This window comes from Meles meles, chromosome 1 (genome assembly GCF_922984935.1).
Source record: "Meles meles chromosome 1, mMelMel3.1 paternal haplotype, whole genome shotgun sequence".
NCBI lineage: Eukaryota > Metazoa > Chordata > Mammalia > Carnivora > Mustelidae > Meles > Meles meles.
Window position 1 is genome coordinate 157,276,709 of NC_060066.1, and position 25,820 is coordinate 157,302,528.

A 25,820-nucleotide genomic window follows, 5' to 3' on the forward strand; every position below is an offset into this window, starting at 1 on the left:
TCCATTGAACATTTGTTAATTCTGAAATGTTAAAAATCAATAAACATAATCTTATGTTATAATCTTTCTATTTCATATTATTTTGTATTTTTTAAAGATTTATTTATTTATTTGAGAGAGAGAGTGAACACACCAGCAGGAAGGTCAGAGGGAGAGGAAGAGAGAATCTCAAGCTGACCCTGCACTGAGGATGGAGCCTGATGTGGGGCTTGAACTCACAACCCTGAGATCACTACCTGAGCCAAAACCAAGAGTTGGATGCTTAACTGACTGTGCCACCCAGACTTCCCTTATTTTGTTTTTGTATTTTTACTTTTAGAATAGTTTTAGGATCACAGCAAAACTGAAGGGGAGTTACAGAGATTTTTCATGTACTCCCTCCCCCCACATGTACACAGCCTCCTATTATCAACATCCCCCACCAGAGTGGTATGTTGTTTACAACTGATGAGCCTACATTGACACATCATAATCACAAAAGTCCATTAAGGTTTATTCTTAGTATTGTATATTCTGTATTTGGAAAAATGTGTAGTAATATGTGTCATCATTATAATATCATACAGAGTATTTTTACTACCCTAAAAATCCTTTGGGCTCTGCCTTTTCATTCCTCTTCTCATCCTCTTAACTCCTACCTGGTAACCACTTATCTTTTTACTGTCTCCATATTTTTGCCTTATCCAGAATGTCATATAGGTGGAATCATACTGTACATAGCCTTTTCAGGTTTGCTTCTTCCACTTATAAATATTCATTTGAGGTTCCATCATGTTTTTTCATAGCTTGATAGTTAAGTTCTTTTTAGCGGTGAATAATATTCCATTATCTGGAAGTATACTCTTATTCATCCACTCACCTAGTAAAAAAAATCTTTGTTACTTCCACGCTTGGGCAATTATGAATAAAGTCAGTATAAATGGGTGCAGAATTTGTATGGACATATGTTTCCAACTCCTTTGAGTAAACACCAAAGAGTATGATTGCTGTATCATATGCTAAGAGTATATTTAGATTTTTAAAATAAACCAAAAAAAAGAAAAATCAAACTGCCTTTCAAAATGGTTGTACCATTGTGCATTCCTACCAGCAATGTGTATGAGTTCCTAGTTTTCCATATCCACTCCAGCTTTTGGAATTGTCAGCATTCCAGATTTTGGCCAGTTTAATAGGTGTGTAATGGTATTTTATTATTGTTTTAATTTTCATTTCCCTGATGACATATAATGTGGAGCAGCTTTTCATGTGCTATTTGCCATCTATAAATCTTCTTTGGTGAGAAGGTCTATTAAGGCCTTTGACCCATTTCTTAATAGGGTTGTTTGTTTTCTTATTGTTGAATTTTCAGAATTCTTTGTATTACAGTTCTTTTTTTTTTTTAATTTTATCTATTTATTTGACAGACAGATTACAATTAGGCAGAGAGGCAGGCAGAGGGAGGAGGGGAAGCAGGTTCCCTGCAGAGCAGAGAGCCCAATGCGGGGCTCGATCCCAGGACCCTGGGATCACGACCTGAGCTGAAGGCAGAGGCTTTATGGGTAACAGTTCTTGATCAGATGTGTCTTTTGCAAAGATTTTTCCCAGTCTGTGGTTTGTGTTCTATTTCTATTGACTTTGTCTTTTGCACAGCACAAGTTTTTAATTTTAATGAGGTCCAGCCCATCAATTATTTCTTTCATGGATTGTGCCTTTGGTGTTTTACCTAAAAAGTCATTACTATACCCAAAGTCATCTAGGTTTTTCTCCTATGTCATATTCTAGGATTTTTTATATTTGCATGTTACATTTAGGTCTAGGATCCATTTTGACTTCATTTTTGTGCAGGGTGTAAGGCTTATGTCATTTTTTTTTATTTATTTACTACTTTAATGTGTGGATGTCCAGTTGTTCAGTGAAAAGACTGCTCCATTCTGTTGCCTTTGCTTCTTCGTGAAAGATCAGTTGACTGTATTTATGTGCGTCTATTTCTGAACTTTCTATTCTGTTTCACTGATCTATTTCCCTGTTCTTTGGCTACCAATTTTTGCACTCAAGGTTTCATTTTTTAGAGTAGTCAATACTAATACATATAGACCAAGTTAAAGTATTTTACCCATAGTCCAGGATTCTGTTGTATCACCTAATAGTTTTTAAACCCATGGACTTTAAGGGTTTATCCAGATGTTTGCTTTTTACCCACTATATTATCTTTGATAGATTTTCTTGTGCATATGTGAGATTTTCTCTAGTACTTTCATAACCTAACAGTTTATAAATCCATGGACCTTTAGGATTTATCCAGATTTTTGCTTTTTTTCCAAACTGTATTATCTTTGATAGATTTCCCTGTGCATATGTAAGATTTTCTCTAGCACAGAGGTTCTCAACCATGTACACCTAGTGAAATCATCTGGAAATCTTTTGAATACTGTATATAAATGGCAATTCAGTTTGTCTGGAGTAGGACTTTGGAATATGTTAAGAACATCCCAGGGTGTCTAGGTGGTTTAGTCAGTTAAACATCTGCCTTCAGCTCAGTTCTTGATCCCAGAAGCTTAGCCGACTGAGTCACCTAGGTGCTCCTCCATTATTTTAAGATTTACTTATTTATTTATTTTTTAGAGAGCACAAATGAGAGTGGGGGGAGGGGCAGAGGAAGAAGGAGAGAGTTTGGTAGGATAAGTTCCTCTTTATTTTTCTTACTCAAGGTTGTTTGGCTACTCTTTGTCCTTTACCCTTCAATATTAATACTGAATTAATCTTGTAGAATTTTGTGAATAAAAATGGAAATTTTAGTGCAATTTTATCAAATGTATAGATTTATTGTGGGAAGAATTAACACGTGTTTTGTAGTCCAGATAAAGTCTCATGAATTTCATCAACTTCAGAACTACACTACTTATCTTGAATATTCTACAAAGACAATTATATATGATTAGTGGCTCTTTTGGACTGTTCTTTCCAATACTAATACTTGTAACTTTTCCTAATCTTATGGAACTTGTTAAGAACTCCAGTACAATGTAAAATAGAAACAGTGAAAGTGGGCTTCCTTACCTTGTTTAAGTTTTAAGGAAATATGTCTAACACTTCATAATGAAAGATAATAATCATTGTGAATCTTTGTAGATCTTTTTAGTGAAGATATGAACACAACTTTCTATTTCTAGATTGTAACTGTTTTGTTATACTGTTTCTTTTTATATAATGTTTTCTCTGTATCTGTTGACAAGATCATAATATATACTTCTTCAATCTGTTTCTGTAAAGTATTAAGTTAGAATATTATTGAACAAAATCCCCAGTCCAGGAGTAATGCACCATTTCCATACACACACACACACACACACACACGTATACGTATTATACATATGCATATATAATATATATATACACATATTATACATATATATGTATAAAAATGAATTTCACTTCATGGGTTCAATACTATAATTATATTTTTTTCTGTGTTCATAAGTGAAAATACTTTTCTTGTATACTTCTTGTCCATGTTTAATATCACATTATGTTAGTTTCATAAAATTAATTAGTGATGTTTTGGGGCTTCTGGTTGGTTCAGTTGGTTGAATGTTCGACTCTTGATTTTGGCTCAGGTCATGACCTCAGTGTCATAAGACTGAGAGCCACGTTGGGCTCTGCACTCATCTGAGAGTCTGCTTAAGATTTTTTCCCTCTTCCTCTTCCTCTGTCCCTCCCCCTGCTCTCATGCGTGTTCTCTTTCTCTCTCTCTTCAAAAAATAAACAAATCCTTGGGGCACCTGGGTGGCTCAGTGGGTTAAGCCTCTGCCTTCGGCTCAGGTCATGATCTCAGGGTCCTGGGATCAAGCCCCACATCGGGCTCTCTGCTCAGCAGGGAGCCTGCCTTCCTCTCCTTCTCTCTGCCTGCCTCTCTGCCTACTTGTGATCTCTATCTGTCAAATAAATAAATAAATCTTAAAATAAAAAAATAAATAAACAAATCCTTAAAAATAGAATAAAATAGAATGAAATGAATCAGTGATGTTTTTATTTTCAGGACTAAGTAATATAATAGCAATTATTTCCTTACATTTTCTTTCTTTAATTGTCTTTTGTTATAAAAATAGTGTGACAAAACATAGAGCTTAGTTCCTTAAATATTGGTAGATTTCTTTTAAAAAACTGGGAATATTATTTATTTCTTGCTAAAGAGCATCCAAGTCAGGGGTGCCTGGGTGTCTCAGTGGGTTAAAGCCTCTGCCTTCGGTTCAGGTCATGATCCTAGGGTCCTGGGATCAAGCCATGCTTCGGGCTCTCTGCTCGGTAGGGAACCTGCTTCCCTTCCTCTCTCTCTGCCTGCTTCTCTGCCTACTTGTGATCTCTGTCAAATAAATAAATAAAATCTTAAAAAAAAAAAAAAAAGAACATCCAAGTCAGTTGTTCATTATAGGTGCTCTACATTCTCTAGAAACCAGTTCTCTGTCTTGTATTTTTATCATCTTCAATATATGATTTTCAATTCCCAAGGCCCTGTGCATAGCTATGTAGGGGAAAATAACATGGAGGATCATCAATAGGAAGTTGTTGTGGACCAAGTGTGGAAGTATCACATATTACTTCTGCTCACATTCTATTATTTAACACTTAGCCATGAATAACAGCAAGGGATACTGGGAAACAAGCTAGCCCTATGCCAAGAAGAGGAAATCAATTTGGTAACCAATTAGCAGACTTATTACACCCATAAAGGAACATATTATATTTTCCTGCTACAAAAGTTGTTTTTTTTTTCTCCTATAAATTTTGTTTAATTCCCCTTTCTACAAAGTATCATGCAGTGGCAAACATACAACTCAGTCATTTAAGGTACCATTTGAGTGTTACAACTCTCAGCTAATAGAAACAGTTTGATACTAAAATCTTAGCACAATGCTGCTGCTGACTTCCAACCAAAAAGCACAATGTTATATACATAATAAATCCTCTCATCAGCTGGTGACTCTGCTATCATTTGGTACATGTTTTCTTCAGTAAAGTAACTGACTGGCAAAAACCAACCATAGTCACTGCTGTTTCTGCAATATGTTTGAAAGGCAGGTGGTCATCCCATCTCTGGAGATTAAAAGCAATTCAAAGATAAATGTTGAAAGAAAAGAGAAACCAGGGCAGAAAGTGTGTGGGTTTAGGTGTTTGTTGAAACAGGATGAGAAGGGCTCTTATGTTACTCATCAACTGAGAACATATTTCCATCTGTTTACACTAACACACTGGTCTGGATGCATACACTGTGATTGCTGTAATGCACACAAACTCAAAAATGTGCTTAGGTTTAAACAGCTGATGTAATATTCATATTATTTTGGCAAAGGAATATATAAAATTGGCCAATGGAGTTTTCAGATAACGAAGAATAATCTCTTTTTTTTTCCCACAAAGATATTAATCAAATGTTCTTTCCATGACAAGAATCCAAAAGAACTTACTCAGGCCTATTGCTTTTTAAGCACTGAAAGTGAGCAGTAAATAATAATTTATCCAGGCCTTTTAATGTGTCCAGGGTGTTTTACTTGGATTTGTTTCCTCATCTGGATACAGTACAGCAAAGAGTCAAAGAACACAACTGTTGAAAAATCCCAGGAGTATATTTGACCGAAGCACCCACTCACTGTAGTGATCCTTTCTTTGACTCTATTGCTCTTCCACCTTCTCTGAGACTCTTATGATGACAGGGAGATGATATTTTTATAAAATAATCCTTTTAATTATGAGGACACTTCTTGTTTCATATATATTTCATTATAATGGACTGAAATCTACCATTATTCAGTTTACTGGAACAAATTAGAATAAATTCACAGATCAACCAGATCAATCAAAAAAAATTGTCTTTCCTTCCATTTCTTATCTTTGTATAAACATTCTTAGCTCCTTAAGTTGTGTCTTTACATGGCACTGTGTCAGGGTACTTTACTTTTCTGGCTGACCTATAATTGTGAAATAACTTGTCAGTGTTTCACTCTTAAATTGTAAAGACTGTAACTGAACATATCACCCTTGATACAGTTTTATCAATAAATATGCATCCAAGAGTTTTATCCAAACTGTTTAAAATTGAGGAAAGGAAGGTGCCAAACACAGATTCCTATGGTACTCCTCTAATATTCCCCCCATCATATTCACATGAATGTAGCCATCAATACTGGTTATAATGGCTTAACCCAATAGGATTCTTCCTGACTGTGTGAGCTCCTTATCCACAGTTCTCCATTTTGTTGCTTAAGCTATCATTAACAACTACCAAATGACTCCTTATATATATATACACACACACACTCAATATGTTCATAGAATTATGAACAGTTAGTTAATCTACCCAAAAGGTAAATTTGGTTATTTTGACATAGCTAAGCTTGTTCTTCATTTCTCTCAACCTTCAAGAGAAAAATTTAGATATACTTTTTACCCTTCCAGTATAGTAGTATCTGTGGGAAAAAAAAATAGTTATGAGAGGTATAGGCAAAAAATATAGAATGAAAGAACAAATGTTTATTGAGTAGACTGAGTTTTCCAGTTTTCAGAAAGAAGACAGATTTGGCCTATTTTTGGATTAGCCAAGTGATAAAACTGGAGTGTTCAAAACAAGAAAGTTCGGGAGGTAAGAAAGGTAACTCATGCCCAGGGGAATGTACTTTTCTGTCTTAACTGCCTTTTTATATAAACTCTTAAAAATATAATAGGATATTATCTAAGAAGCCAAAATAAAAATGCATGATACTTTTCAACTGGGATATGAAAATATGTGACACAACTAGTACCTACGAGAAGCTAAAATAAACATTTTTTTTTTCTTAATACTCCAGGGAGTAGTTTACTCAGAATGTTCTTTAGATTCAAAAAGGAGAAGTGTTAAAATATTTCTGTTCCTCGGGGCGCCTGGGTGGCTCAGTGGGTTAAGCCGCTGCCTTTGGCTCAGGTCATGATCTCAGGGTCCTGGGATCGAGTCCCGCATCAGGCTCTCTGCTCAGCAGTGAGCCTGCTTCCCTCAAAAAAAAAAAAAAAAAAAAAAAATTTCTGTTCCTCAGAATGTAGTAATTAATATGAGGGAGAATAACTTTTTACTCTCCAAATAAGAAACATTGAGAAGGGATGCAAACATTCTTATTCAGCACTTTCTGAGCACTTAAAATGTCCAAGTATGATCCTATACAGTACTCAGGGATCAATATAAAATAGTTCCTGCATTCATATTACTTTAACAGAAATATGTAAGAAATGGAAGAAATTTGTTCATGGTTGGAAAGCAAATAAAGGCTATAATTTCAGTTGTAACCAGCCAAGTAGTTCAATCAACCATTGCAACAATGATGAAGGTTCACAAAATGGCCCATGATGTTTCCCTGCTCTATGCCTTCATACATGTGTCATTCAACTTAGAAGGCACTTCTCCAGATAGGTATGGCATATTATTCTAAAAATTGTCTTTGTATCTTCATCAGCCCCTTCCATTTCCATCTGGGTTGGTTGAGTTCTGTTTGTATTTACATAATATTTTATGTACATGTCTTTCCTATAACTTTATATAATTATATTTTTAATTTACCTCTGTTTGTTTCTTCCCATATATATGTATAAGTTACCAGAAAGCAGCAATTCTGTTTTATTAAATTTTAAATCACTAGCACCTATTATAGTCCCTGGTGCATAGCAAATGATAAATAAATACCTTCTAACCAAATGAATAATACATAAATCTGTATAGAGAGATCTTTTAAGGTTAGTCTTCCTATAATTACACTTGCTCCTTTATTATCATATTCTGGCATTAACAAAGGCATACAGTGAGGTTACAGGATACATACATAAACACACATATCCAGTATAATATATGCTAACTATAGAACAAAATACATACATGTATATATCCATGCATATATGCATAAAATGTATATATGTGCATATGCATATATAAAATATATAATTCATTAGTTATGTAGGTTTTATATTATATTCAAAAATGGCAAATGAAAGAAAGTCACCAAATTTCAGTGTTTTTGTATGGATCCTCTCTATCACTTTACCATGACTTTACAAAGAATTACCTATGGATGCTTTCCTTAGAAATGCTCATTAGACTAACACTTAGATACAAGACAATTTGTAATATTTAATAGAATAGAATAGAATAGAAATCAGTGAATTAAAGAGACACACCTTTTATTCAATGCCAAGAAAATTATGACTATCTGAAATTTCCAGAGTTTTTGTGATTCATATTTAAATGTAAGTCCCAGAAGCTAGCCCCAGTATAAAATAATTTCTGGCAAGAGAATGACTTTTTTTCCAATGAATAATTTAAAATACAACTTTTTCCATGTGAACTGTCTTATATCTTGGCAGTAGGCATAGTATTTCAATAATTTATATAATTTTGAATATAATATAGTTAATGCCATAAAAGCAATTTCTTTGATATTGAATTATAAGAGAATGCACTTAGGCCACTGTGACTAATGATCCAGGGGCCAGCAACATGGTAAATTACCTTTTAACCCAATTTTGGAAAGAATCTGTGCATGTAACCCTAGGACTGTGCTGAGATCTCCTGGCATATAGTTGCATAATAACACTTGGTCGTTACATTTAAAAAACATAAATAAAGCCTTATCATAGAGAGAAGTAGTTAAGGAAACATGATAATTTTTTAAAAGGTAGATGAAAATTATTTTGGTGGGAGCAGAATATTAATGAGAATCATGATTTTATTTTTTACATTTCTAAATAAAACCCATTCTCAGAATATTTCCTAATGCAAGACTGTAGTCACCCTGCAGATCTCATCATGGTAATTTCATGGCAAGTGAGTGACTGCACATTCTTGTGATAATGTGCAGCTTTTATGAGAAACCAAGGAATGTAATGTGAAAATAGATTCCTTGGGCCCTCCAAGGCAAATGAATAGGCTCAGCCTTGCCAGGATATAAGGCAGAAATGGCACGATTATAACGTCATGACTGAATCCAGATCACACGGGGCTTACAGTGTATGGTCAGGATTTTGTAAGTATGTAGCTCCATGGGACTGTTTACTTTCATAAACTATGTAGATTTCTATATCATGACAATTTTCCAGCATGTGATGACCAAGTATCTCCAATAAGTGTCAAATGTTTCTAAATCCCATATTGGTGCAATTTGGGTTGATGCCAGAAGAAGTTTACATATACTGTAATGAGTGTACATGGTCCAAAAAAAAAAAAAAAAGCGGGAAAATTCATGTCTAAAGATCTGGCAAGGCTGAACTTCCATTTTCTAAATGGAAATTATCACTGATAACTGTCCTCTTCAGTTTGGTCCTCCTATCATGCCTTATCACTTCCAGTGTAAAGGTGCACATTTTCTCTTGACCTACATTACTCACTCTTATTTCAGCTATCTTAGTTTTTAATAAAAGTAATCAGGGGGTTGATTCTCATAGGAAGTTTCCTCATCCACCTTTGGAGTCTGAATTTTGTTCTACTGTCTGTCTTGATGCAACACCACACTGTCTTTGTTGGAGGTTTATAAGAATAAATCTTGAAATCAGATAATGCAGTCTTCCAATTCTCGTGTTTTTTTTTTTCAAACCATGCCTGAACTTAGTTATTTTAAACAACTACATTTGTATATTTTACTCATGATACTGTGATTTGGACACATTTGGAGTCTTACTGGAATGACTGGAAGAGTTAAGAGCCTATAAGAGTTTCCCAGGGTGTTTCCTAGGTGCCCTTTTGGTGTCTGTTGTTTCAAAACTTCTCCATGTGTGGCCCGTGTGTTCTCTCTACCATGATGGCTCCCAGGTAGTCAGTCCAATTTTACAGCAATTCAGACCTCCAAGAGTGAGTGTTCTTAGACAACAGAGAAAAAGACAAATGGTACCTTATGATCCAGTCTTGGAAGTCACATAGGAATGATTACTTCTACTCCAACTCTATTATTTGAGGTGGCCAGAAACCTACTCAAATTATAATGAAGGCACTACTAAGACCTCACTCATGATGGAAGAAATGGTGAAGAATTGCGGGCCACGTTATAAAACTGCCATATAAGCCAACCAAAAAAAATAGCAGGTGAGTAGATGGAAGAAGAAATTGGAAAATGGATGTATAGAACTCTACCCAATGATAGACCCCACTCCTGTCAATAACAACAAAGTCATTAAATTCTCAGTACATTACACATAGCAAATGTCCAACAAATATTAACCTTTGCTGTAGGTATCCTCTTGTTAGACATGTTTCCAATAAGAAAGGGAAGAGATCCAGTGTCCTTTTTTTAATCCTTCTCCAGCCACCTCCTATCTCAGTTTCTAGGGGATGTATGACTTAGAGAATGGGGCACTGTTTTCTTTCACTACAGTTCCTTGGTGAGCTTGTTGGACCACATGGAAATCTCTGGAATCTATGCATAAATTCACACATAAAAAGACTTAAATGAAATATATGAAGCTATTAAGAGTGATTCTCTCAAAACTATGAGATAAATATTGTACTGAGTCACATGAAAACATTGGCCGCCAAGCCATTTGTTTGTAACCACCAAAGGATAATTTTAGATGTTTCAAACTCATAGGTGATTTGGGGTTTTTTTCCCCCTCACTCATATATTTTTCTACATTCTTTCCAATAGATGTGTATAACCTTCATAATTAGAAAAAAGTATTATATTCAAAGAACAAAGACACCAGAGTGCTTCAGAGAAGGCATTATTTTTCTGATTGCACTGAAATGACGCATGTCCTCTGCAAGTACCAAAAACAACATAGAAGACTTTACATATAAAAATATGCTCAAACATATTTATAAAACCTCAACCTAACAAGGAAAACTCATACTGAACTGGAGCAGGCTTACCTCGTGAAATCAGGAGCCAGGTGTTACATTATAGCTCTATGAGTCCAAAGTTAGACATTGGACTTTCTTGTGTTTCAAAAACACTAAAGCAAGCATGTAGCTACAGGAAATATTTGCTAAGAAGGCAGCTGGGTTCTAGTATGGCACAGCTGGGCTGTTTCCTCTGGTTTATGTGGAGAATAATTCAGCGCCAAGGATGAGACAAGAAAAGTTCACCCAGGCCATTTCAGAGGGCATTTGCTGGCACATTTTCGAACAGACCAGTGGAGCTGGCCACCAGGCTTATGGGAATAGTGATGATACAGAAAGAAATTACCTACTTTCCTTAAGAAAATTCCTGGAAGGGGTATCATTAGCTAGCTGGGTTGGAATTTTTTTAAGTTCTTAAGGTATACTGCCAAATTGTTTCCTGGAAAAAGCTCATTATGAATTTTTGATAAAATGTTACCATCACTGCAGGTTTAAAGGTATAGAATTAGTTCCTTAAGAATTCTGCCTCTCTAGGTATGGACACCTACATTTGTGTCTTTAAGGAATTTCAGTTGTGATGTTCTTCTTGTGTATTTTGTAACTATTCTCTACTAGGGAGAAGGGTGAATTAAGCAAGCATTGTAGATTCCCTGTGATATATGACTTTGCTGTAAGTGTGCTCTAGCTTTCCTGCTGCTGCTGCCTGAGGGGGTAGCTGCTATTATGGTCCTGATTTTCAGCAGTATTTTATATGTTTGAACCATCCAAGTAAGTGAAGCTGAACTAGCCTGAGGTACAGCAGGGATTTGAACTCTGGTGTATAAACACTCATGTGTAGAGGCCAGCTATTGATCCTCTAGCCAAAACGAAGCAAAAATAAAAATAAAAATCTTTACCGTCCAAAATATTGAAACTCTTGTACAAAACAATGTTATCTTTTTTTTTTTTTTTTTTTTTTTTTTTTTGGCCTTTAAAATGTTTACAAAGGAGGTGGGAAAGTTGCCATCAACCAAAAATTTAAAAATCATTAAATAAATGTTAAGCTACCAAAACTTATCCTTTCTAAATATGTGCCCTTTATTCTTTTATCACATTTACCCCTCATGTATGCAAAGCCATCTTAATATAACCTATATACATGTAAGAAATATATATTCCTTTTGCCATGGAAAATCTATTTAGCAAATACTTACACCTTTCTTCAGTGAGAAAATCTATCTTAAAATGTAGGGATTACTTGCCTCTTTCTTTCATCCCCCTGATGTGTAGCCCATGTATTAGGTAACCAAATTTAGATGGAGAGAAGGGGAAGAGAGGGAAGCTATTTCCACGTTGATTTTTTTTGGTAACTCCATATCCTGTGAGGCTTGTTCCCCGTAGAGGTTTATTTTCTTCTCTCCATTGCTGATTGTCTTGCTCACTACTCTGCAGAACCAATTCTGGGTTTTCCCGAGAGAAAATTACAACTGGGAAAAAGTTGCCCATAACATCTTTCCACCTTCAGTATAAAGCCCTCACTACACCCACCATGCTGCTTTCAGGAAGTGTGAAAATATATGTGAGCTATTAAGGCATCATCTCTTCTAGGGGTAGTTACACTTTAATGTTAAGCCCTTGAAGGCAGATAACAGCTCTGAGGATATGAAAGAAGGCCTCTATAATTACAATAGAGACTTTAGATAAATAGGAGAGAATAGTTTATGGAGAGGTCTTTCTGTCATCCTATAAAGCTATAAAACCTTAAAGCTACACTTTTGGTCAAGGATCTCCTAAATCAGCCCTTCCACCACCCCAGGATTATAGGACACACATCTGATAGATTATCCTGATGATTAGCTGGATGCAGTTAAAAACTACTGTTTTTAACCATCTACATCCACTCAAATTCCATCTGTTTCATAAAGCCTTTTCTAATATCACCATCCCCTCTAATCCAACTTCATAGACAGAGTTAGATTTACTACTCTGTGCTCCCAAAACAACTTATATTGCAAAATCCACTTTGTGGGATTCATGATGCCATATTATAATTAATAGTGCTAGGGCTTTCACTCTTTGGACATAAACTTGAAGATTAGTCTCCCTAATCTAGTCATGCTCAATAAATGTTTGTTGAATGGATGGATAGATGGATGGATGAATGGCTTAAAATAGGTTACCACCTGTTTTACCATTTTGTATAGCTGACCTCCTAAAGGACAAGGTCAATTGAGTAAAACTTGAACATAGATTTTCTAGAAAAGGAAAAACACTAAGTTAAGCAACATGATTCAAAGTTTGAACTGAAGTCTGAAAGATACATTTTATTTTTCCCTCAAACATGTTCTTTGCCCCCAAAAGTAGTCCTGGCATATTCCATCAGTAGGTATTCACAAATCTGGCAAGTTTGCATTTACAAGTCACACTTGGGTTATTTTTTCCTCCTATCACTATCTGAGTGATGGGATGAAGGGAGAAGCCATAGAAATCTCTGAAATGTCATAAACTATAAAAAGTCAGTTATAGTCTATGAGCTGGAGAAAACAATGTTGCTAGTTAGATGCAAGCCAGGAAACCATCAGGCACCCACAAGCAAACCAATTTAGGGGGGAAAAAATCATGAAACAATTTCTTCTCTCAGTTTGAGAACAGCACCTTTTCCAGGAGGTTTGTTATGTAACGTAGATCTGCTTTCACTTTCTGGGGGCTGGCCAAGACTGAAAAGGGAAGTGCCAGCCTAGGGAAAAGAAGACTGTTCTTTTGATGCTGCCAGCCATTACCAGATATGGGAGTGCAAAAAAAGCCAATTCTCCAAAGATTTATAGTTATGTCTAGCTTGTTGACTCAAGCAGTTTGGAAAATCTTCAGAGATATAGTTGATTTGAACTAACCTAAACTCTAAGTCTGTGGAGAGGGGAAAAGAAGCAGAAATAATATGTACATACTCTTAGAGTCAAATCCTTTTGGCCCCAAATTTACATATCTTTTTAAGTTAAAAAAAAATGCTCTAACCAACACATACAGTACTGTGTAAGATATGACAGTCTATTCTATTGAATATACATGTATATGATTATTGTCCAATTATTTCTCTGAGTTTACATGGCAAAAACTATGGTAGGCAGTGAAATAGGAAAATACTGTGCTTTTAAATGAGTTAAAAAGAATATTGAATCCCCCAAATTGGAAAATCCTTGAAAAATGTCACAGAGGACCCTTGACACTATAATTTCATTTTCACTATACTCTCAGAACTTATATCATCCTTGCAGTGGTATGAAATTCTATAGGAAATCCTCATTACAAAGTCAAAGAAATATTAGCTCAGCTGTTAAAAAAAAACAACAATAAAACAAATATTTTTGGACTATCTTCCATGTGTCAGGCCATTTTCTAGGTGTTAGTGATAGGCTGTTGAGTAAACTAGGTTCCTACTCAAGGTCTTTACTTGGTTCCATGATGAGAAGAGGCACTAAACAAAGAAGTAAATATCATGACATTGGCAGATTTAAAAGATGTTATACCAAAGAAACTACAAAAGGAGGATTGAGGTGGTACAAAGGGTTATAGGTACAAGCTATTATCTCAAAAAGACACATACCCAGAAAAATCTCTTTTGCTTTAAGATGATCAAAGCCATCAGTGACACAGCTTTAAGATGAAATTTTAACCCCTTAAGATTCACTCAGAAATCCATATTTCAGAGTTTCTTCTTTGTAGTAAGTTTTGGGGTGGAGGAAGTCACTGTAGAGATAGGTGAGTCCAGCAGGACACCAAAGAGATGGGATAGCATATATTTTTATTCCATGTTTGGCCTAGTGAACACATTTCAAGAACACATGTGCTGACTGGGTGCATAATTCAATTAGATACGTGAAAAACTTTAAATGATTTTAGTAATAACTTCAGAGAATGATGGAAAGAGTGCACTTGCCTATGAAACACTGCTGTGATTTTAACACCTTTACTGAGGAAGCAAGTGGTTTTTGCAATTCCCAGAATGCCATAGTTATGATAAATAATGGAACTGCTGTTTCTTTCAATAATCTGTGATGGTTTCGGGCCAGATTAAAGACACTCTTCATCCACTGTTATCCCTGGCAATCTAAAGAGGTCTACGACATGATTTGTATGTGCTGTGGTCTTTCATGGACTCTTACAACTTAAGAACTTGATGGGACATTTAATTGATTCCAGTGAGCCAATGCAACTTTCTAGATCTAAATTGTCAGTGTCTTGCACTTCTAGTTAAGATAATCATCAAATATATCCTCTAAGGGTTTTTCAGTGTTATGTATGACCTGGCCTCACATGTCATGGAATGTAATATAGGTGTGAACTCTATTGTATTTATTATTTCTGGAAATTATCTGCACAGACATTTACTATAATAAAACACTGCTCACATAATTCCCGTGTTGTATAGATTAGTCACCCTTATGCTGACTTCTCAAATTTTTGTTGGTTATGTTCCAGACTACAGTTGGATTCTTAGAAGAAATTTAAGTCAAGTCCATGAAGTCTGTTCATTAAAAAAACAAGCAAAAAGCTTATTTTATTTATGTAGGTAAAAAATATGTACACATTAAAAACAAAACGAAAAACAAATGCAGCCTCTCACAAACTCAGTTGTACATCATAAGGCAAATGGTGGGGAATAATTCCAAATGGTTGGTTGGGTAAAATCATTAGTATTTCTCTCATTGACTCATTTCACTTATAGTGGAAGTTAAGAAAGAAAACAAATGAACATACAGGAGGGAAAGAAAGAGAGGGAAACAAATCACGAGATACTCTTAACTGTAGAGAACAACCTGAGGATTGATGAAGGGAGATGGGTGGGGAATGGGATAGATGGATGATAGGCATTAAGGAGGGCACTGGTTATGATAAGAACTGGGTGTTATTTGTAAATGATGAAACAGTGAATTCTACTCCAGAAACCAGTATCGAACTGTATGTCAACTAACTAGAACTTAAATTAAAGAGAGAGAGAGAGAGAGAGAGAGGGAGAGAAAAGAAATCATTAGTATTTGGTTTGGATATATACTCTTATTATTTTTCTTACTGATATTGCTCCATACCCTGACCAAAGAAACTGTGATAGATGGCTGAAATGAGAGAAGGCAGTTGTGGCAAGTCAGACTGCACACTTCTTAGTGAAAGCAGAACTAACAAGAAATTTAAATGACCTTTAGTAAATTGAAATCTAGAGCTACATTTAAATATGCATCACCCTTCACCATGGCCTCCGCTGAACAGGCGTTGAGGACAAGGTCCTAGATAGTAGTTGAATTCTAGGCCCGCAAATAATTAAAGGCAAAGCGGATTATTAATTGGTTGACTCAAGAGTGATTCTTTTAAATGTATATGGGAATTTAAAAAGCATTCAACCCCAACACAACCCCTAAATCCTCTTTCCACCTTTGTTGTTTAGAAAGTTTCCAATGGTCTTCAATCTCTCTAACAGGTGATACAGAACAATTAATTATGAATGCAATTGTAAAGTCATGTACATCCCAAATTAGGAGAAAGGTAGTCTCTGTTTTGTAATGAAATCTAGAACTTTCACCCTTCATTTTTTTTTTAAGATTTATTTATTAATAGAGAGAGAGAGAAAGAGAACATGGCTGGGGAAGAGTGGGGGCAAAGTGAGAGAGTCTTAAGCAGACTTTGGGCTAAGCATGAAGCCTGACATGGGACTTGATCTCACAACCCCTAAATCAGAACCTGAGCCAAAGAGTCTGACACTTAACCAATTGCACCACCCAGGTGCCTGAACCTCATTGTTTTTTTATGGTGTCATGATGATGATGACAATGATGATAATGTTTTAATAATTACTTCCTATGAATTAAACAGTTTTACATTTTGATGAATAATTTATTCCTTTATTAATCTTCTCTAGGTCATAAATACTTGAATATGTACACGACAATTCAAAATGTTACTAAAATCTGTACTTATTTAGTGATTTAAAAATTGTGCAATTGAACACATTTGCTCCTTTTCAAACTAATTTTAAGCTCAATTTCTAAATGAAAAGAGTTTCAGAAAGTTTAATAGATGGTGTATGGAAAAGGAGCATACACCTGGGATAGTAAGATATTTTAGCTCTCCTCATTGCTACTTTTCTGTGCAGGTACATAGAGTATTGGAAATACCATAAGACACACTGCTTTGTCATGCACAGAGCTCAGTAGAGACCTCTGACCTATGTGTATGCATGATTTATACACAAACCGTAACATAGGAAGAGCTACCAGAACTAGATGAGCTTAAGATCCCTGAGACATCACCATTCTTCCCTGCTTATGTCACCCAGAGTAGAAGCATCTTTTTTTCTCTTCTATTTTCTCCTAGTCTGATGCTCCCTCAGATCATACCAAGTCCTTTCCCGGTACCATAACCTTATTCTCGATGCAGAGCTAACAATACCTCTATTTCTGTTGCCCTACATTGAGGTTATTCATAGTTTTTCTCTATTATAAATAGCACCACACTGAATAACTTTGCACATAAACTATCCCACGTGGTTCACTTTAGTATATGTGCTGCCGAAGCGAGCACCCACGTGGTTCACTTTAAAATAAACTTACATAAAACTAACTAATGTTTGCTGTTTCAAACCCACGAAGCATACGTATTAGACATGTGTTACTCTTGTAAAATGGAAAAGGAAAACATGGAAAATACTTGTCTTCTCTCAGTTACTTACTATTTGCCTCCCTCTTTTAATTTTAAGCTCCTTGAGGGCAAGGATTATGCCTTGGAAATTGCATTTCCTGTGAGTCCAGAATTATTCCCTCCATAATACTCAGTAAAAGTTTGCAGTCTTGAACTGAATATGAAATGGCTTTGAATAGTCAGCAAACCAACACCTGTTTTTGCCTCCATAAGCTACAATGCTTGTGACGGATTTTCTTGGTTCTTTTAATTTTTTTAATTTTTTCTTAAGATTTTTAAAATTTATTTGACAGAGAGAGATCACAAGTAGGCGGAGAGGCAGACAGAGAGAAAGGAAGGGAAGCAGGCTCCCTGCTGAGCAGAGAGACTCATGCGGGACTCAATCCCAGGACCCTGGGATCATTACTTGAGCCGAAGGCAGAGGCTTTAACCCACTAAGCCACTTAGGCGCCCCTCCTGGTTCTTTTTACACACAGCATCTGCTGCCAACAGGTGATGCATTCTGGGGAGAAGAGCCTTGCCAGAGGGATTTTCCTTTACTAACATCCTCTTTCCAGATGTTTCTTCCCTGTAGTATATCCTGAATTATGAGGCCCTGGGAGGCAATTGCCATCACTGAGATGACATGTCACACCTGGTATTCGACACTCTTCCCCCACCACACATTTTCCCAAAGTTAAATGTCAAATCTAAGTTTATTGCTAAGGGACTTGGTTGTTTCTCTGTGAAGCCAAATAGCGCACTTAATATTAGTTTACCACTTTAAATGTAAGTAGACATGTAAAGATGAAACGAAACTATTTTAAGATCAGAATGAATTGGCAAAATAATATAGAAGATAGAATTCATGGTCTTATGGCACTCCCTCATTTTTCTTAAATATATATACCACTATCTAAAGTTGAATTGGTTATGTTTGGAATATGTAAATTAGACTGATCTGTGTGTACTGTCTTCTGTATGAAGAAGGAAAGTAGTAAATAACTTTTTAAAATAGTGGCCATCGGTATGTATGTAATTGTGTGTTTGTGTGTATATGTACATATATATACATGTATATCATAGTTCACTATTTCAAACCTGTACCTACATCCACATATCCAGGTGATAGTTTTGTTTAATGTAAGTTGATTGTTATTAAGTTTCCTATTCACCAATGAGTCATACACACTTTACTGTCCTCATAGGATATCGTAATGTCTTTATTTCTGTTCTGTTTCAGTTAAGCTAAAAAGAGTCTTCTATTTGGAATGTCATTATTTTATTTTATTTATTTACTTAGCCTGGGAACAGCTCACTGAAGAGTTTAATAATAATATGTTTTAAATGCCAGTTAGAGACTGTCATTTAGAAACAGAATGCTATATTACTTAGAAATAAGCATTTTTTTCCAGTCCTAACAACAGTTACATATAATTGAAAACTTTATATTTATAATCAAATAATTCTAGGGTTTTTTGGTTGCAAAATTTTGGTTTCTCCAAAAAATCAAAGATGATATTCAAAGTATAGATAATTTAATTTATTCTTCTAACAAATTTTAATTACCTTTTTAAAAAATAACTGTGGGGTTTCATTTCTTTTGATGGCTGCATAGTATTCCATTGCGACGACGTGGATGGAACTAGAGCGTATCATGCTTAGTGAAATAAGTCAATCGGAGAAAGACAACTATCATATGATCTCCCTGATATGAGGACATGGAGAAGCAACATGGGGGGGTAGGGGGATAGGAGAAGAATAAATGAAACAAGATGGGATTGGGAGGGAGACAAACCATAAATGACTCTTAATCTCACAAAACAAACTGGGGGTTGCTGGGGGGAGGTGGGATTGGGAGAGGGGGTGCGGGCTATGGACATTGGGGAGGGGAGGCGAACCATAAGAGACTATGGACTCTGAAAAACAACCTGAGGGTTTTGAAGGGTCAGGGGTGGGAGGTTGGGGGAACAGGTGGTGGGTGATGGGGAGGGCACGTTTTGCATGGAGCACTGGGTGTTGTGCAAAAAGAATGAATACTGTTACGCTGAAAAAAAAATAAATAAATAAAAAGGGAAAAAAAAAAAATATTTCCCTAGATATCAAAAAAAAAAAAAAAAATAATAACTGTGGGGTTAAAGCCTCTGCCTTCGGCTCAGGTCATGATCTCAGGGTCCTGGGATCGAGCCCCACATTGGGCTCTCTGCTCCGCAGGGAGCCTGCTTTCTCCTCTCTCTGTGCCTGCCTCTCTGCCTAGTTGTGATTTCTCTCTGTCAAATAAATAAAATATTAAAAAAAAATAACTGTGAATGTGTATCTCTCACATATGGGAAGCCCAAGAATGGAACAATTAAAAAAATTATGGTAAAAGGCATATTTCTCTAAATATTATCATAATATCTAATTGCATTTATAAGTTTCAATCTTAAACTTCAACATACTATTATTTTATAGAGTAAACTTAAACTTATGGCACAGGCCTGTCTTACACACCAACAAACTGATGAAGTGATGAAAGCATGAGAAAAGGACAGTAGTGAAATTAAATTAAAAAACCATATATGCATTTTAAGGCATCTAATAATAACAGCTAATACTGATGCTAAGTTCTTTAAAACATCCTGGCTGGCTTATTTAAATCTCACAGCAGCTGTATGGGGTTGCGGTTACAGTTTGTTCCAGCTTTCAGATAGAGACAGTGAACCTGAGATATATATGTACCTTACCCTGGATACACAGCTAGTGGAGAACCCAGGATTTCAAAAATGATTTGAGGGTGAAGGGAGACCATTTGATATTTGAGGGAATATGGACATTTTAATTGGAAGTTCATTTAGAGATTTTCCTATCCAGCATTCCCAAAGTGCATTCCATGGTCACTAGTTTTATCAAATGCTCTTGAATAAAAGCATCCCTATTCTAGTACATCAGGAGGAAAACAAACAAACAAACAAAAGAACACCATATAAACTTTCCCCCTTCATTCTAGGAGATTTATAGTAAGCATAACAAAGTTTCTAAGAAATCCCAGAGTGATGAGATCTGTGTTCACCATTGGTTTCCAGCCATTACTGACAAGAAAACTCTTTAATGAGGACACCTTTCAAACCCTTAGAAAATGAGTCCCTTCAAATATAAATAATTAGAAAGTTCAGTCCTATTATCTGGCAGTTAGAAAACTGAGGTCACAAATGCCGTTGTAACCCTGAAATAGTATCTCCTAATCCTACACATTTGACCTCACTCAGCAATTAAAACAGCATGTAGGCAAAACTGTTTTATTTTACATTTCTTCCAGATTTCCATTTTCATTACATCTTCTCCACAAGGAAACCATCATTATAGCGAAGATATATAGATGGAACAGACAGAGTGGCTACATTCTAGTTGACTTAACACAAAGCATGCACAATAAAATGTTAATCTAAGTAATAATTCAGATTTTTTGTTATTAAACATTCCATTTATCTTGAAGTATTTATCTAAAAATTAGAGAACAATAAATCCAACAGGAAACTCTAGAAGAGTCCTGAGTATCTCAAGAATCTCCTTTGAGAGGTGACCATGGGCCATAACTGTGTTTCACCACCACAGCCTTATTGTATAATATCATGGAGTTGATCATATGTAGTTCAACAGAATTTTTTATGTATTTTTCTTACCACTACATGTTTTGTCATTTCAGTTCCTCCGAAGATATATGACATCTCAAGTGATATGACTATCAATGAAGGAACCAATGTCACCCTTACTTGCTTGGCCACTGGAAAACCAGAGCCTTCCATTTCTTGGCGACACATCTCACCATCAGGTAAAGCAGAAATATATCAGTGTTGCTTGTGCTGCTGTTCAATATTCTCTTGTAACCTCACTTGTTCAGAACCTAAGAGTCTACTTATAGTTTTTACATCTTTTTCATGAGGTAAGCAGGATGCATATTTTTATATTTAGTCTTTATACCTGAAGGCACAGTAGTTCACAGAAGTTAAATAAATGAACAGTTTCTGTCAGAGCCCAGAATAGAATCTATGTCTCTTGATTCTTAGTCAAGGTTATTTTCATTTTAGTACACTGGATAATCACAAATCAATAGACAAAAAGCTCAAATGGAAATATCACAAGAGAAATATCTTCATTTAAATGTGTAAGGCTTTTATTCACTCGTCATTCACATGTTAATAGGCCAGCATCAACTGCTAAGGTAATCAAGAGAGAATGAAATTATACAAATTACGAGGTTGCTAGGTCTAATTTCAAAATGCAGTTCAGAATCAGGGATTTGACAGTGAGAATTAAATTTTAACTGATGAGGGACCTAAGAACCCAAGACTTTAAGTAACTTGTACACATAGCTAGGTGAAATTAAGGGATATAACATTTTTAAGGGTTTCCCCTACCTTCTGCTACAGTGCACATGTTCCCAAAGAGATTACATCAACTTTAGGAAGTTGGGGATAATCATCATCAAAACAAGATTTTATACAGCCACTCTTTATAGAATCACCAATTTGTATCAAGTTTAAATATTTGAACTATCAAGCTTTGAGTTGTAGCCTGGAAGTAACAGTGGTACTTTTAACGAGTAAGATCCCACCATGTTTCCAGTGAGTGAAATTTGATTTTATTTGTTTTATAGTTTTGATGGAAATAGCTCTAACAAGGCTAGTGTGATGAAATTGCTTTTAAAGAAATCGGAAAGTCACCCTTTATGGTGGTGTCAAAAGAGTACAATTGCCACGTCCTTTTTATCTGCTAATGCTTACTTTAATGTCACTTACCCTTAAGTGTCTTTCAGTTTCCTCATTGCAGGAGGTCTAATGAAACTTACATCACATTGCAGGAGGTCTAATGAAACTTACATCACATGCTAAGTATTACTATTAATGTGAGGAAAAAATCAATATAACAGCAGTATACACTTATATAATATGCGTTATGGCCCCTATAATATTTCTGAAGCACAAGCGTGCTCTTGACTGCCAACACGCCTCTCCTTAAAGCAGCTACAGAATCATAAAACCAGTATATGAGCACTGAATGAGTGGCAGGACTCTCCGTGGGGTCTAAGTGAGACAAGGACTAGCAGTTAGGATGCATCTGCTTTTATCTCAAGGTCCTTATTCCTCAATTCAGCCAATCCCCCTGCAAATCTCATCGCCTCGGTTACCCTCACCTCGTTGTCTACTTTCCAAAAACTGAATAGTAAAAATCCCTAGCTATTGTGAGACTCAAAAAAGATAATAAGCATAAATGTGCTTTAAAAAGATAATAAGCATAAATGTGCTTTAAAAAGTATAAGGTGATATGCAAGTGGATGGCTGATTCTTAATCATCTTTCCGGGGATTTAAATCTGATATGGCAATATAATTTTTGTAAGAATGAAGCACATAATCTCCATCTTCATATAATTTAAGATTAATATTTTGGACTGAGCTCTCCTGCTTTGCAGTTCTTGTTATTATGCATATTCTTCTTTTTTAAGTGCTTGGATACATTTTGGTTTAATTAAATAGCGTGCATGTTGGTTAGTGAAGTTATTAGAATAATGATAATGGATAACATCATGAAGCTGAAAGAAGACAGATTGGGTTTATAAGTTAAACTGTGCATGGATTTATTTTTCTGATCCTGCCATACAGAGCAAATGAGTAAAATTAGCATAAATATTAACTGTTATCCAATGAATAGCTAGACATGGCTGATATATTTATAAATGCTTCCAATAATTTCAAATTATCATTTGTTAATGATCTGTATTTAAATGCATAGCACCATGGAGTTTCTGCTTTAAGTAACATGTCTGATAATTCTATTAAATTTCTTTGACTTTACATGTTTATATTTGAAAGCCAAATTATAAACGATATTGATCTGTCTATATTTTACCCCAAAATATCAACATTTTGCATACTCTCATCTTTTGCTATATCAAAAAAGAAAATGTGTCTCAAAAGCGTGCTTACCATACGAACGAACAGTAGAGAGTGTTAAAAACAGAACCAGATATACTCCCTGTCAATACTAGAAATAATGGCTAGTTTTTGTACATGTGTGACTTGTTCAGATTGTTTTTTAACCCATACTTTTGTGAATTCTTACTGATTCATTCAGGGTCTATATCAGTTTTAAAACTCACTAAAAAAAAAATGTCTGGCCACTGGATGAGATTAGAGCTTCTTCCTAATCCACAAAAGGAAAAAAAAAAAAAAAAGGTTGTGACTTCAAGCATACCACAAACGTTGCTGAACCACCTGAAGGTGTCATTCTACTTGCTAGTTCAAACAGTTCAGTGCACTTTGGGCAAAACATCTTTCTGGAGAAGTTTCTGGATATGTGAGCTTCCTTAGAGTTTATGTATGCTGATAATTTCTTTCTTTCTGTATTTTCTATTCTGTATTTAGGAGTTAAATTCAAATTCATCCAAAAATTGCCAGAGAAATAATACCAACTCTTCCGTACATCCTTTACTCGGTTTTATCCATTGTTTTTTCCCTTGGGTTCAACATTTGCTGTGTGTAGAGTATATAAATGTGGAAATTTATATATTTTTTCATTGAATCATTTGAGAACAATTTACATATATTGTGCCCTTTTCTTCCTAGTTTTGTCAGTGTGCATTTCTGAAAAATAAGGAGTAAGGACATTCTTTTATATATAACCACAGTGCTGTTTTCAGCTTGTTTATGTTTAACATAGGTATCATACTTTTGTCCCATTACTATTCATATTCAAATTTTATCAATTGATGAAATAGTGTCCTTTATATAGTTTTTTTATTCCCCTCTCATACAAAATCCAAGTATCATATATGGTTGTCACATCACTTTTCTCCTTTACTTCTTTATTCTGGGGTCGAATTCCTTGGTCTTTCTTTGTCATTTCCAAACACATATTTTTCAACAATGCATGTGCCACCCCACTTTTTTAATAGAATAATTCTCATTTTGGGCTTGACTCATGTTTCCTCATGATTAGGTTTTAGTTATGCCCATCTGGGTCTAAATAAGTAAAGTTGTAGACTTCTCAGGGAGTGATATCTAGAGGCACAGGATATCCATCTGTCCCCTATTTGCGATGTTAATCTTGATTACCTAATCAAGGTGTCTGATTTCTGCATTGTGTAGTTCCTTTTGTTTTTTCCTTCCCTGTGCTGCCAATAAGCAATAGAGAGAGATTTTACAAAATATTAAATGCAAATGTCTGTTACTTGTTAACCTTCTTCCCTCAGATTTTGCATTATCAGTGATTCTTTTTTGAACTAATCTTTACTATGATGATTTACAAAGTGAGGGTTTTTCTAGCTTGAGCAATCCTACTTTTCACCAGTTAGCATTGACATTCTGCTGTAATAAAGAACCTCACTTCCACTCTTTCTTCTTTCTTTCCTTCCGCCCTCCCTCCCTTTCTTTCCTCCCTTCCTCCCTCTTTCTTTCTTTCTTTCTTTCTTTCTTTCTTTCTTTCTTTCTTTCTTTCTTTTTCTTTCTCTCTTTCTCTCTTTCTCTCTTTCTCTCTTTCTCTCCTTCCTTCCTTCCCTTTCTGTCTTTCTTCTTCCTTCCTTCATCCCTCCCTCCCTTCTTCCCTTTTTCTCTCTCTATTCATAATGGCAAAAGCTCACAGGTTCCCATCTTTTTAAAACAGTTTATAATTCATTACTGTCTTTAATTATTTTGATGCTTGAATTGTTCTTTATTTGGTGAGTGGAAATCACTTCATTCTGATTCCTGTGTCCTTGTGATTTGATCCCATCATTTGTTGTTGTTGTTTATTGTTTTTTGTTTTGTTTTGTTTGTTTTTAGCACTTTCTTACCTTCTAGCATGACAAAATATACCAGCTTTGTCTTGTATTTTAGCTGCCCTTTCTCTGGAATCAACCGTTTTACATTACTTCAGTGATTGGATGCTGCTTACTTGAGGTTGTGACAGTTATACATTGGTTTAAAATATATAACTCTGTTGATCTACTTTATAGTGAAATTATCAGAAACTCAGACATCTAGACTACTTTCTATGAGATTCCATTAACCAAAAGAAATTAAATAACTTTAGTGCAAAGGATTAATCCTATTTTGTTTGGTTTTTTCTAACAGCAATCCTGGAATAGGGCCTGGGACCTGGTGTGCATACAGAGAGGAGGGTGATTATAGAATTAGTAGTAAAACCATATTTATATCAAGCAAAATGTAATGAGGCAATTGTTCTGTCATGAGAGATTTAGATAGGTTCATACATCTTTATTTATAAGAGATACTACTGCTTTACCTAATCTATGGCTAATTTCTTATATACTTAGAAAATTTTCAAGGTTTTCTCAAAATTCATATTATAAGGTATATGATTCCCTTCATTCCTGCTGGT

The 25,820-nt window shown here is 35.3% G+C and overlaps 1 protein-coding gene across 1 annotated transcript in view; it reads left to right on the forward strand.

Annotated features, from left to right (window-relative positions):
- Positions 1–25,820, forward strand: part of NEGR1 (neuronal growth regulator 1) — an 888,884-nt gene that overhangs the window by 507,014 nt on the left and 356,050 nt on the right. The window contains exon 3 of the mRNA XM_045978404.1: positions 21,150–21,275. Within this exon, the coding sequence (XP_045834360.1) occupies positions 21,150–21,275 (126 nt within the window). The remainder of the gene's footprint in view (positions 1–21,149; positions 21,276–25,820) is intronic.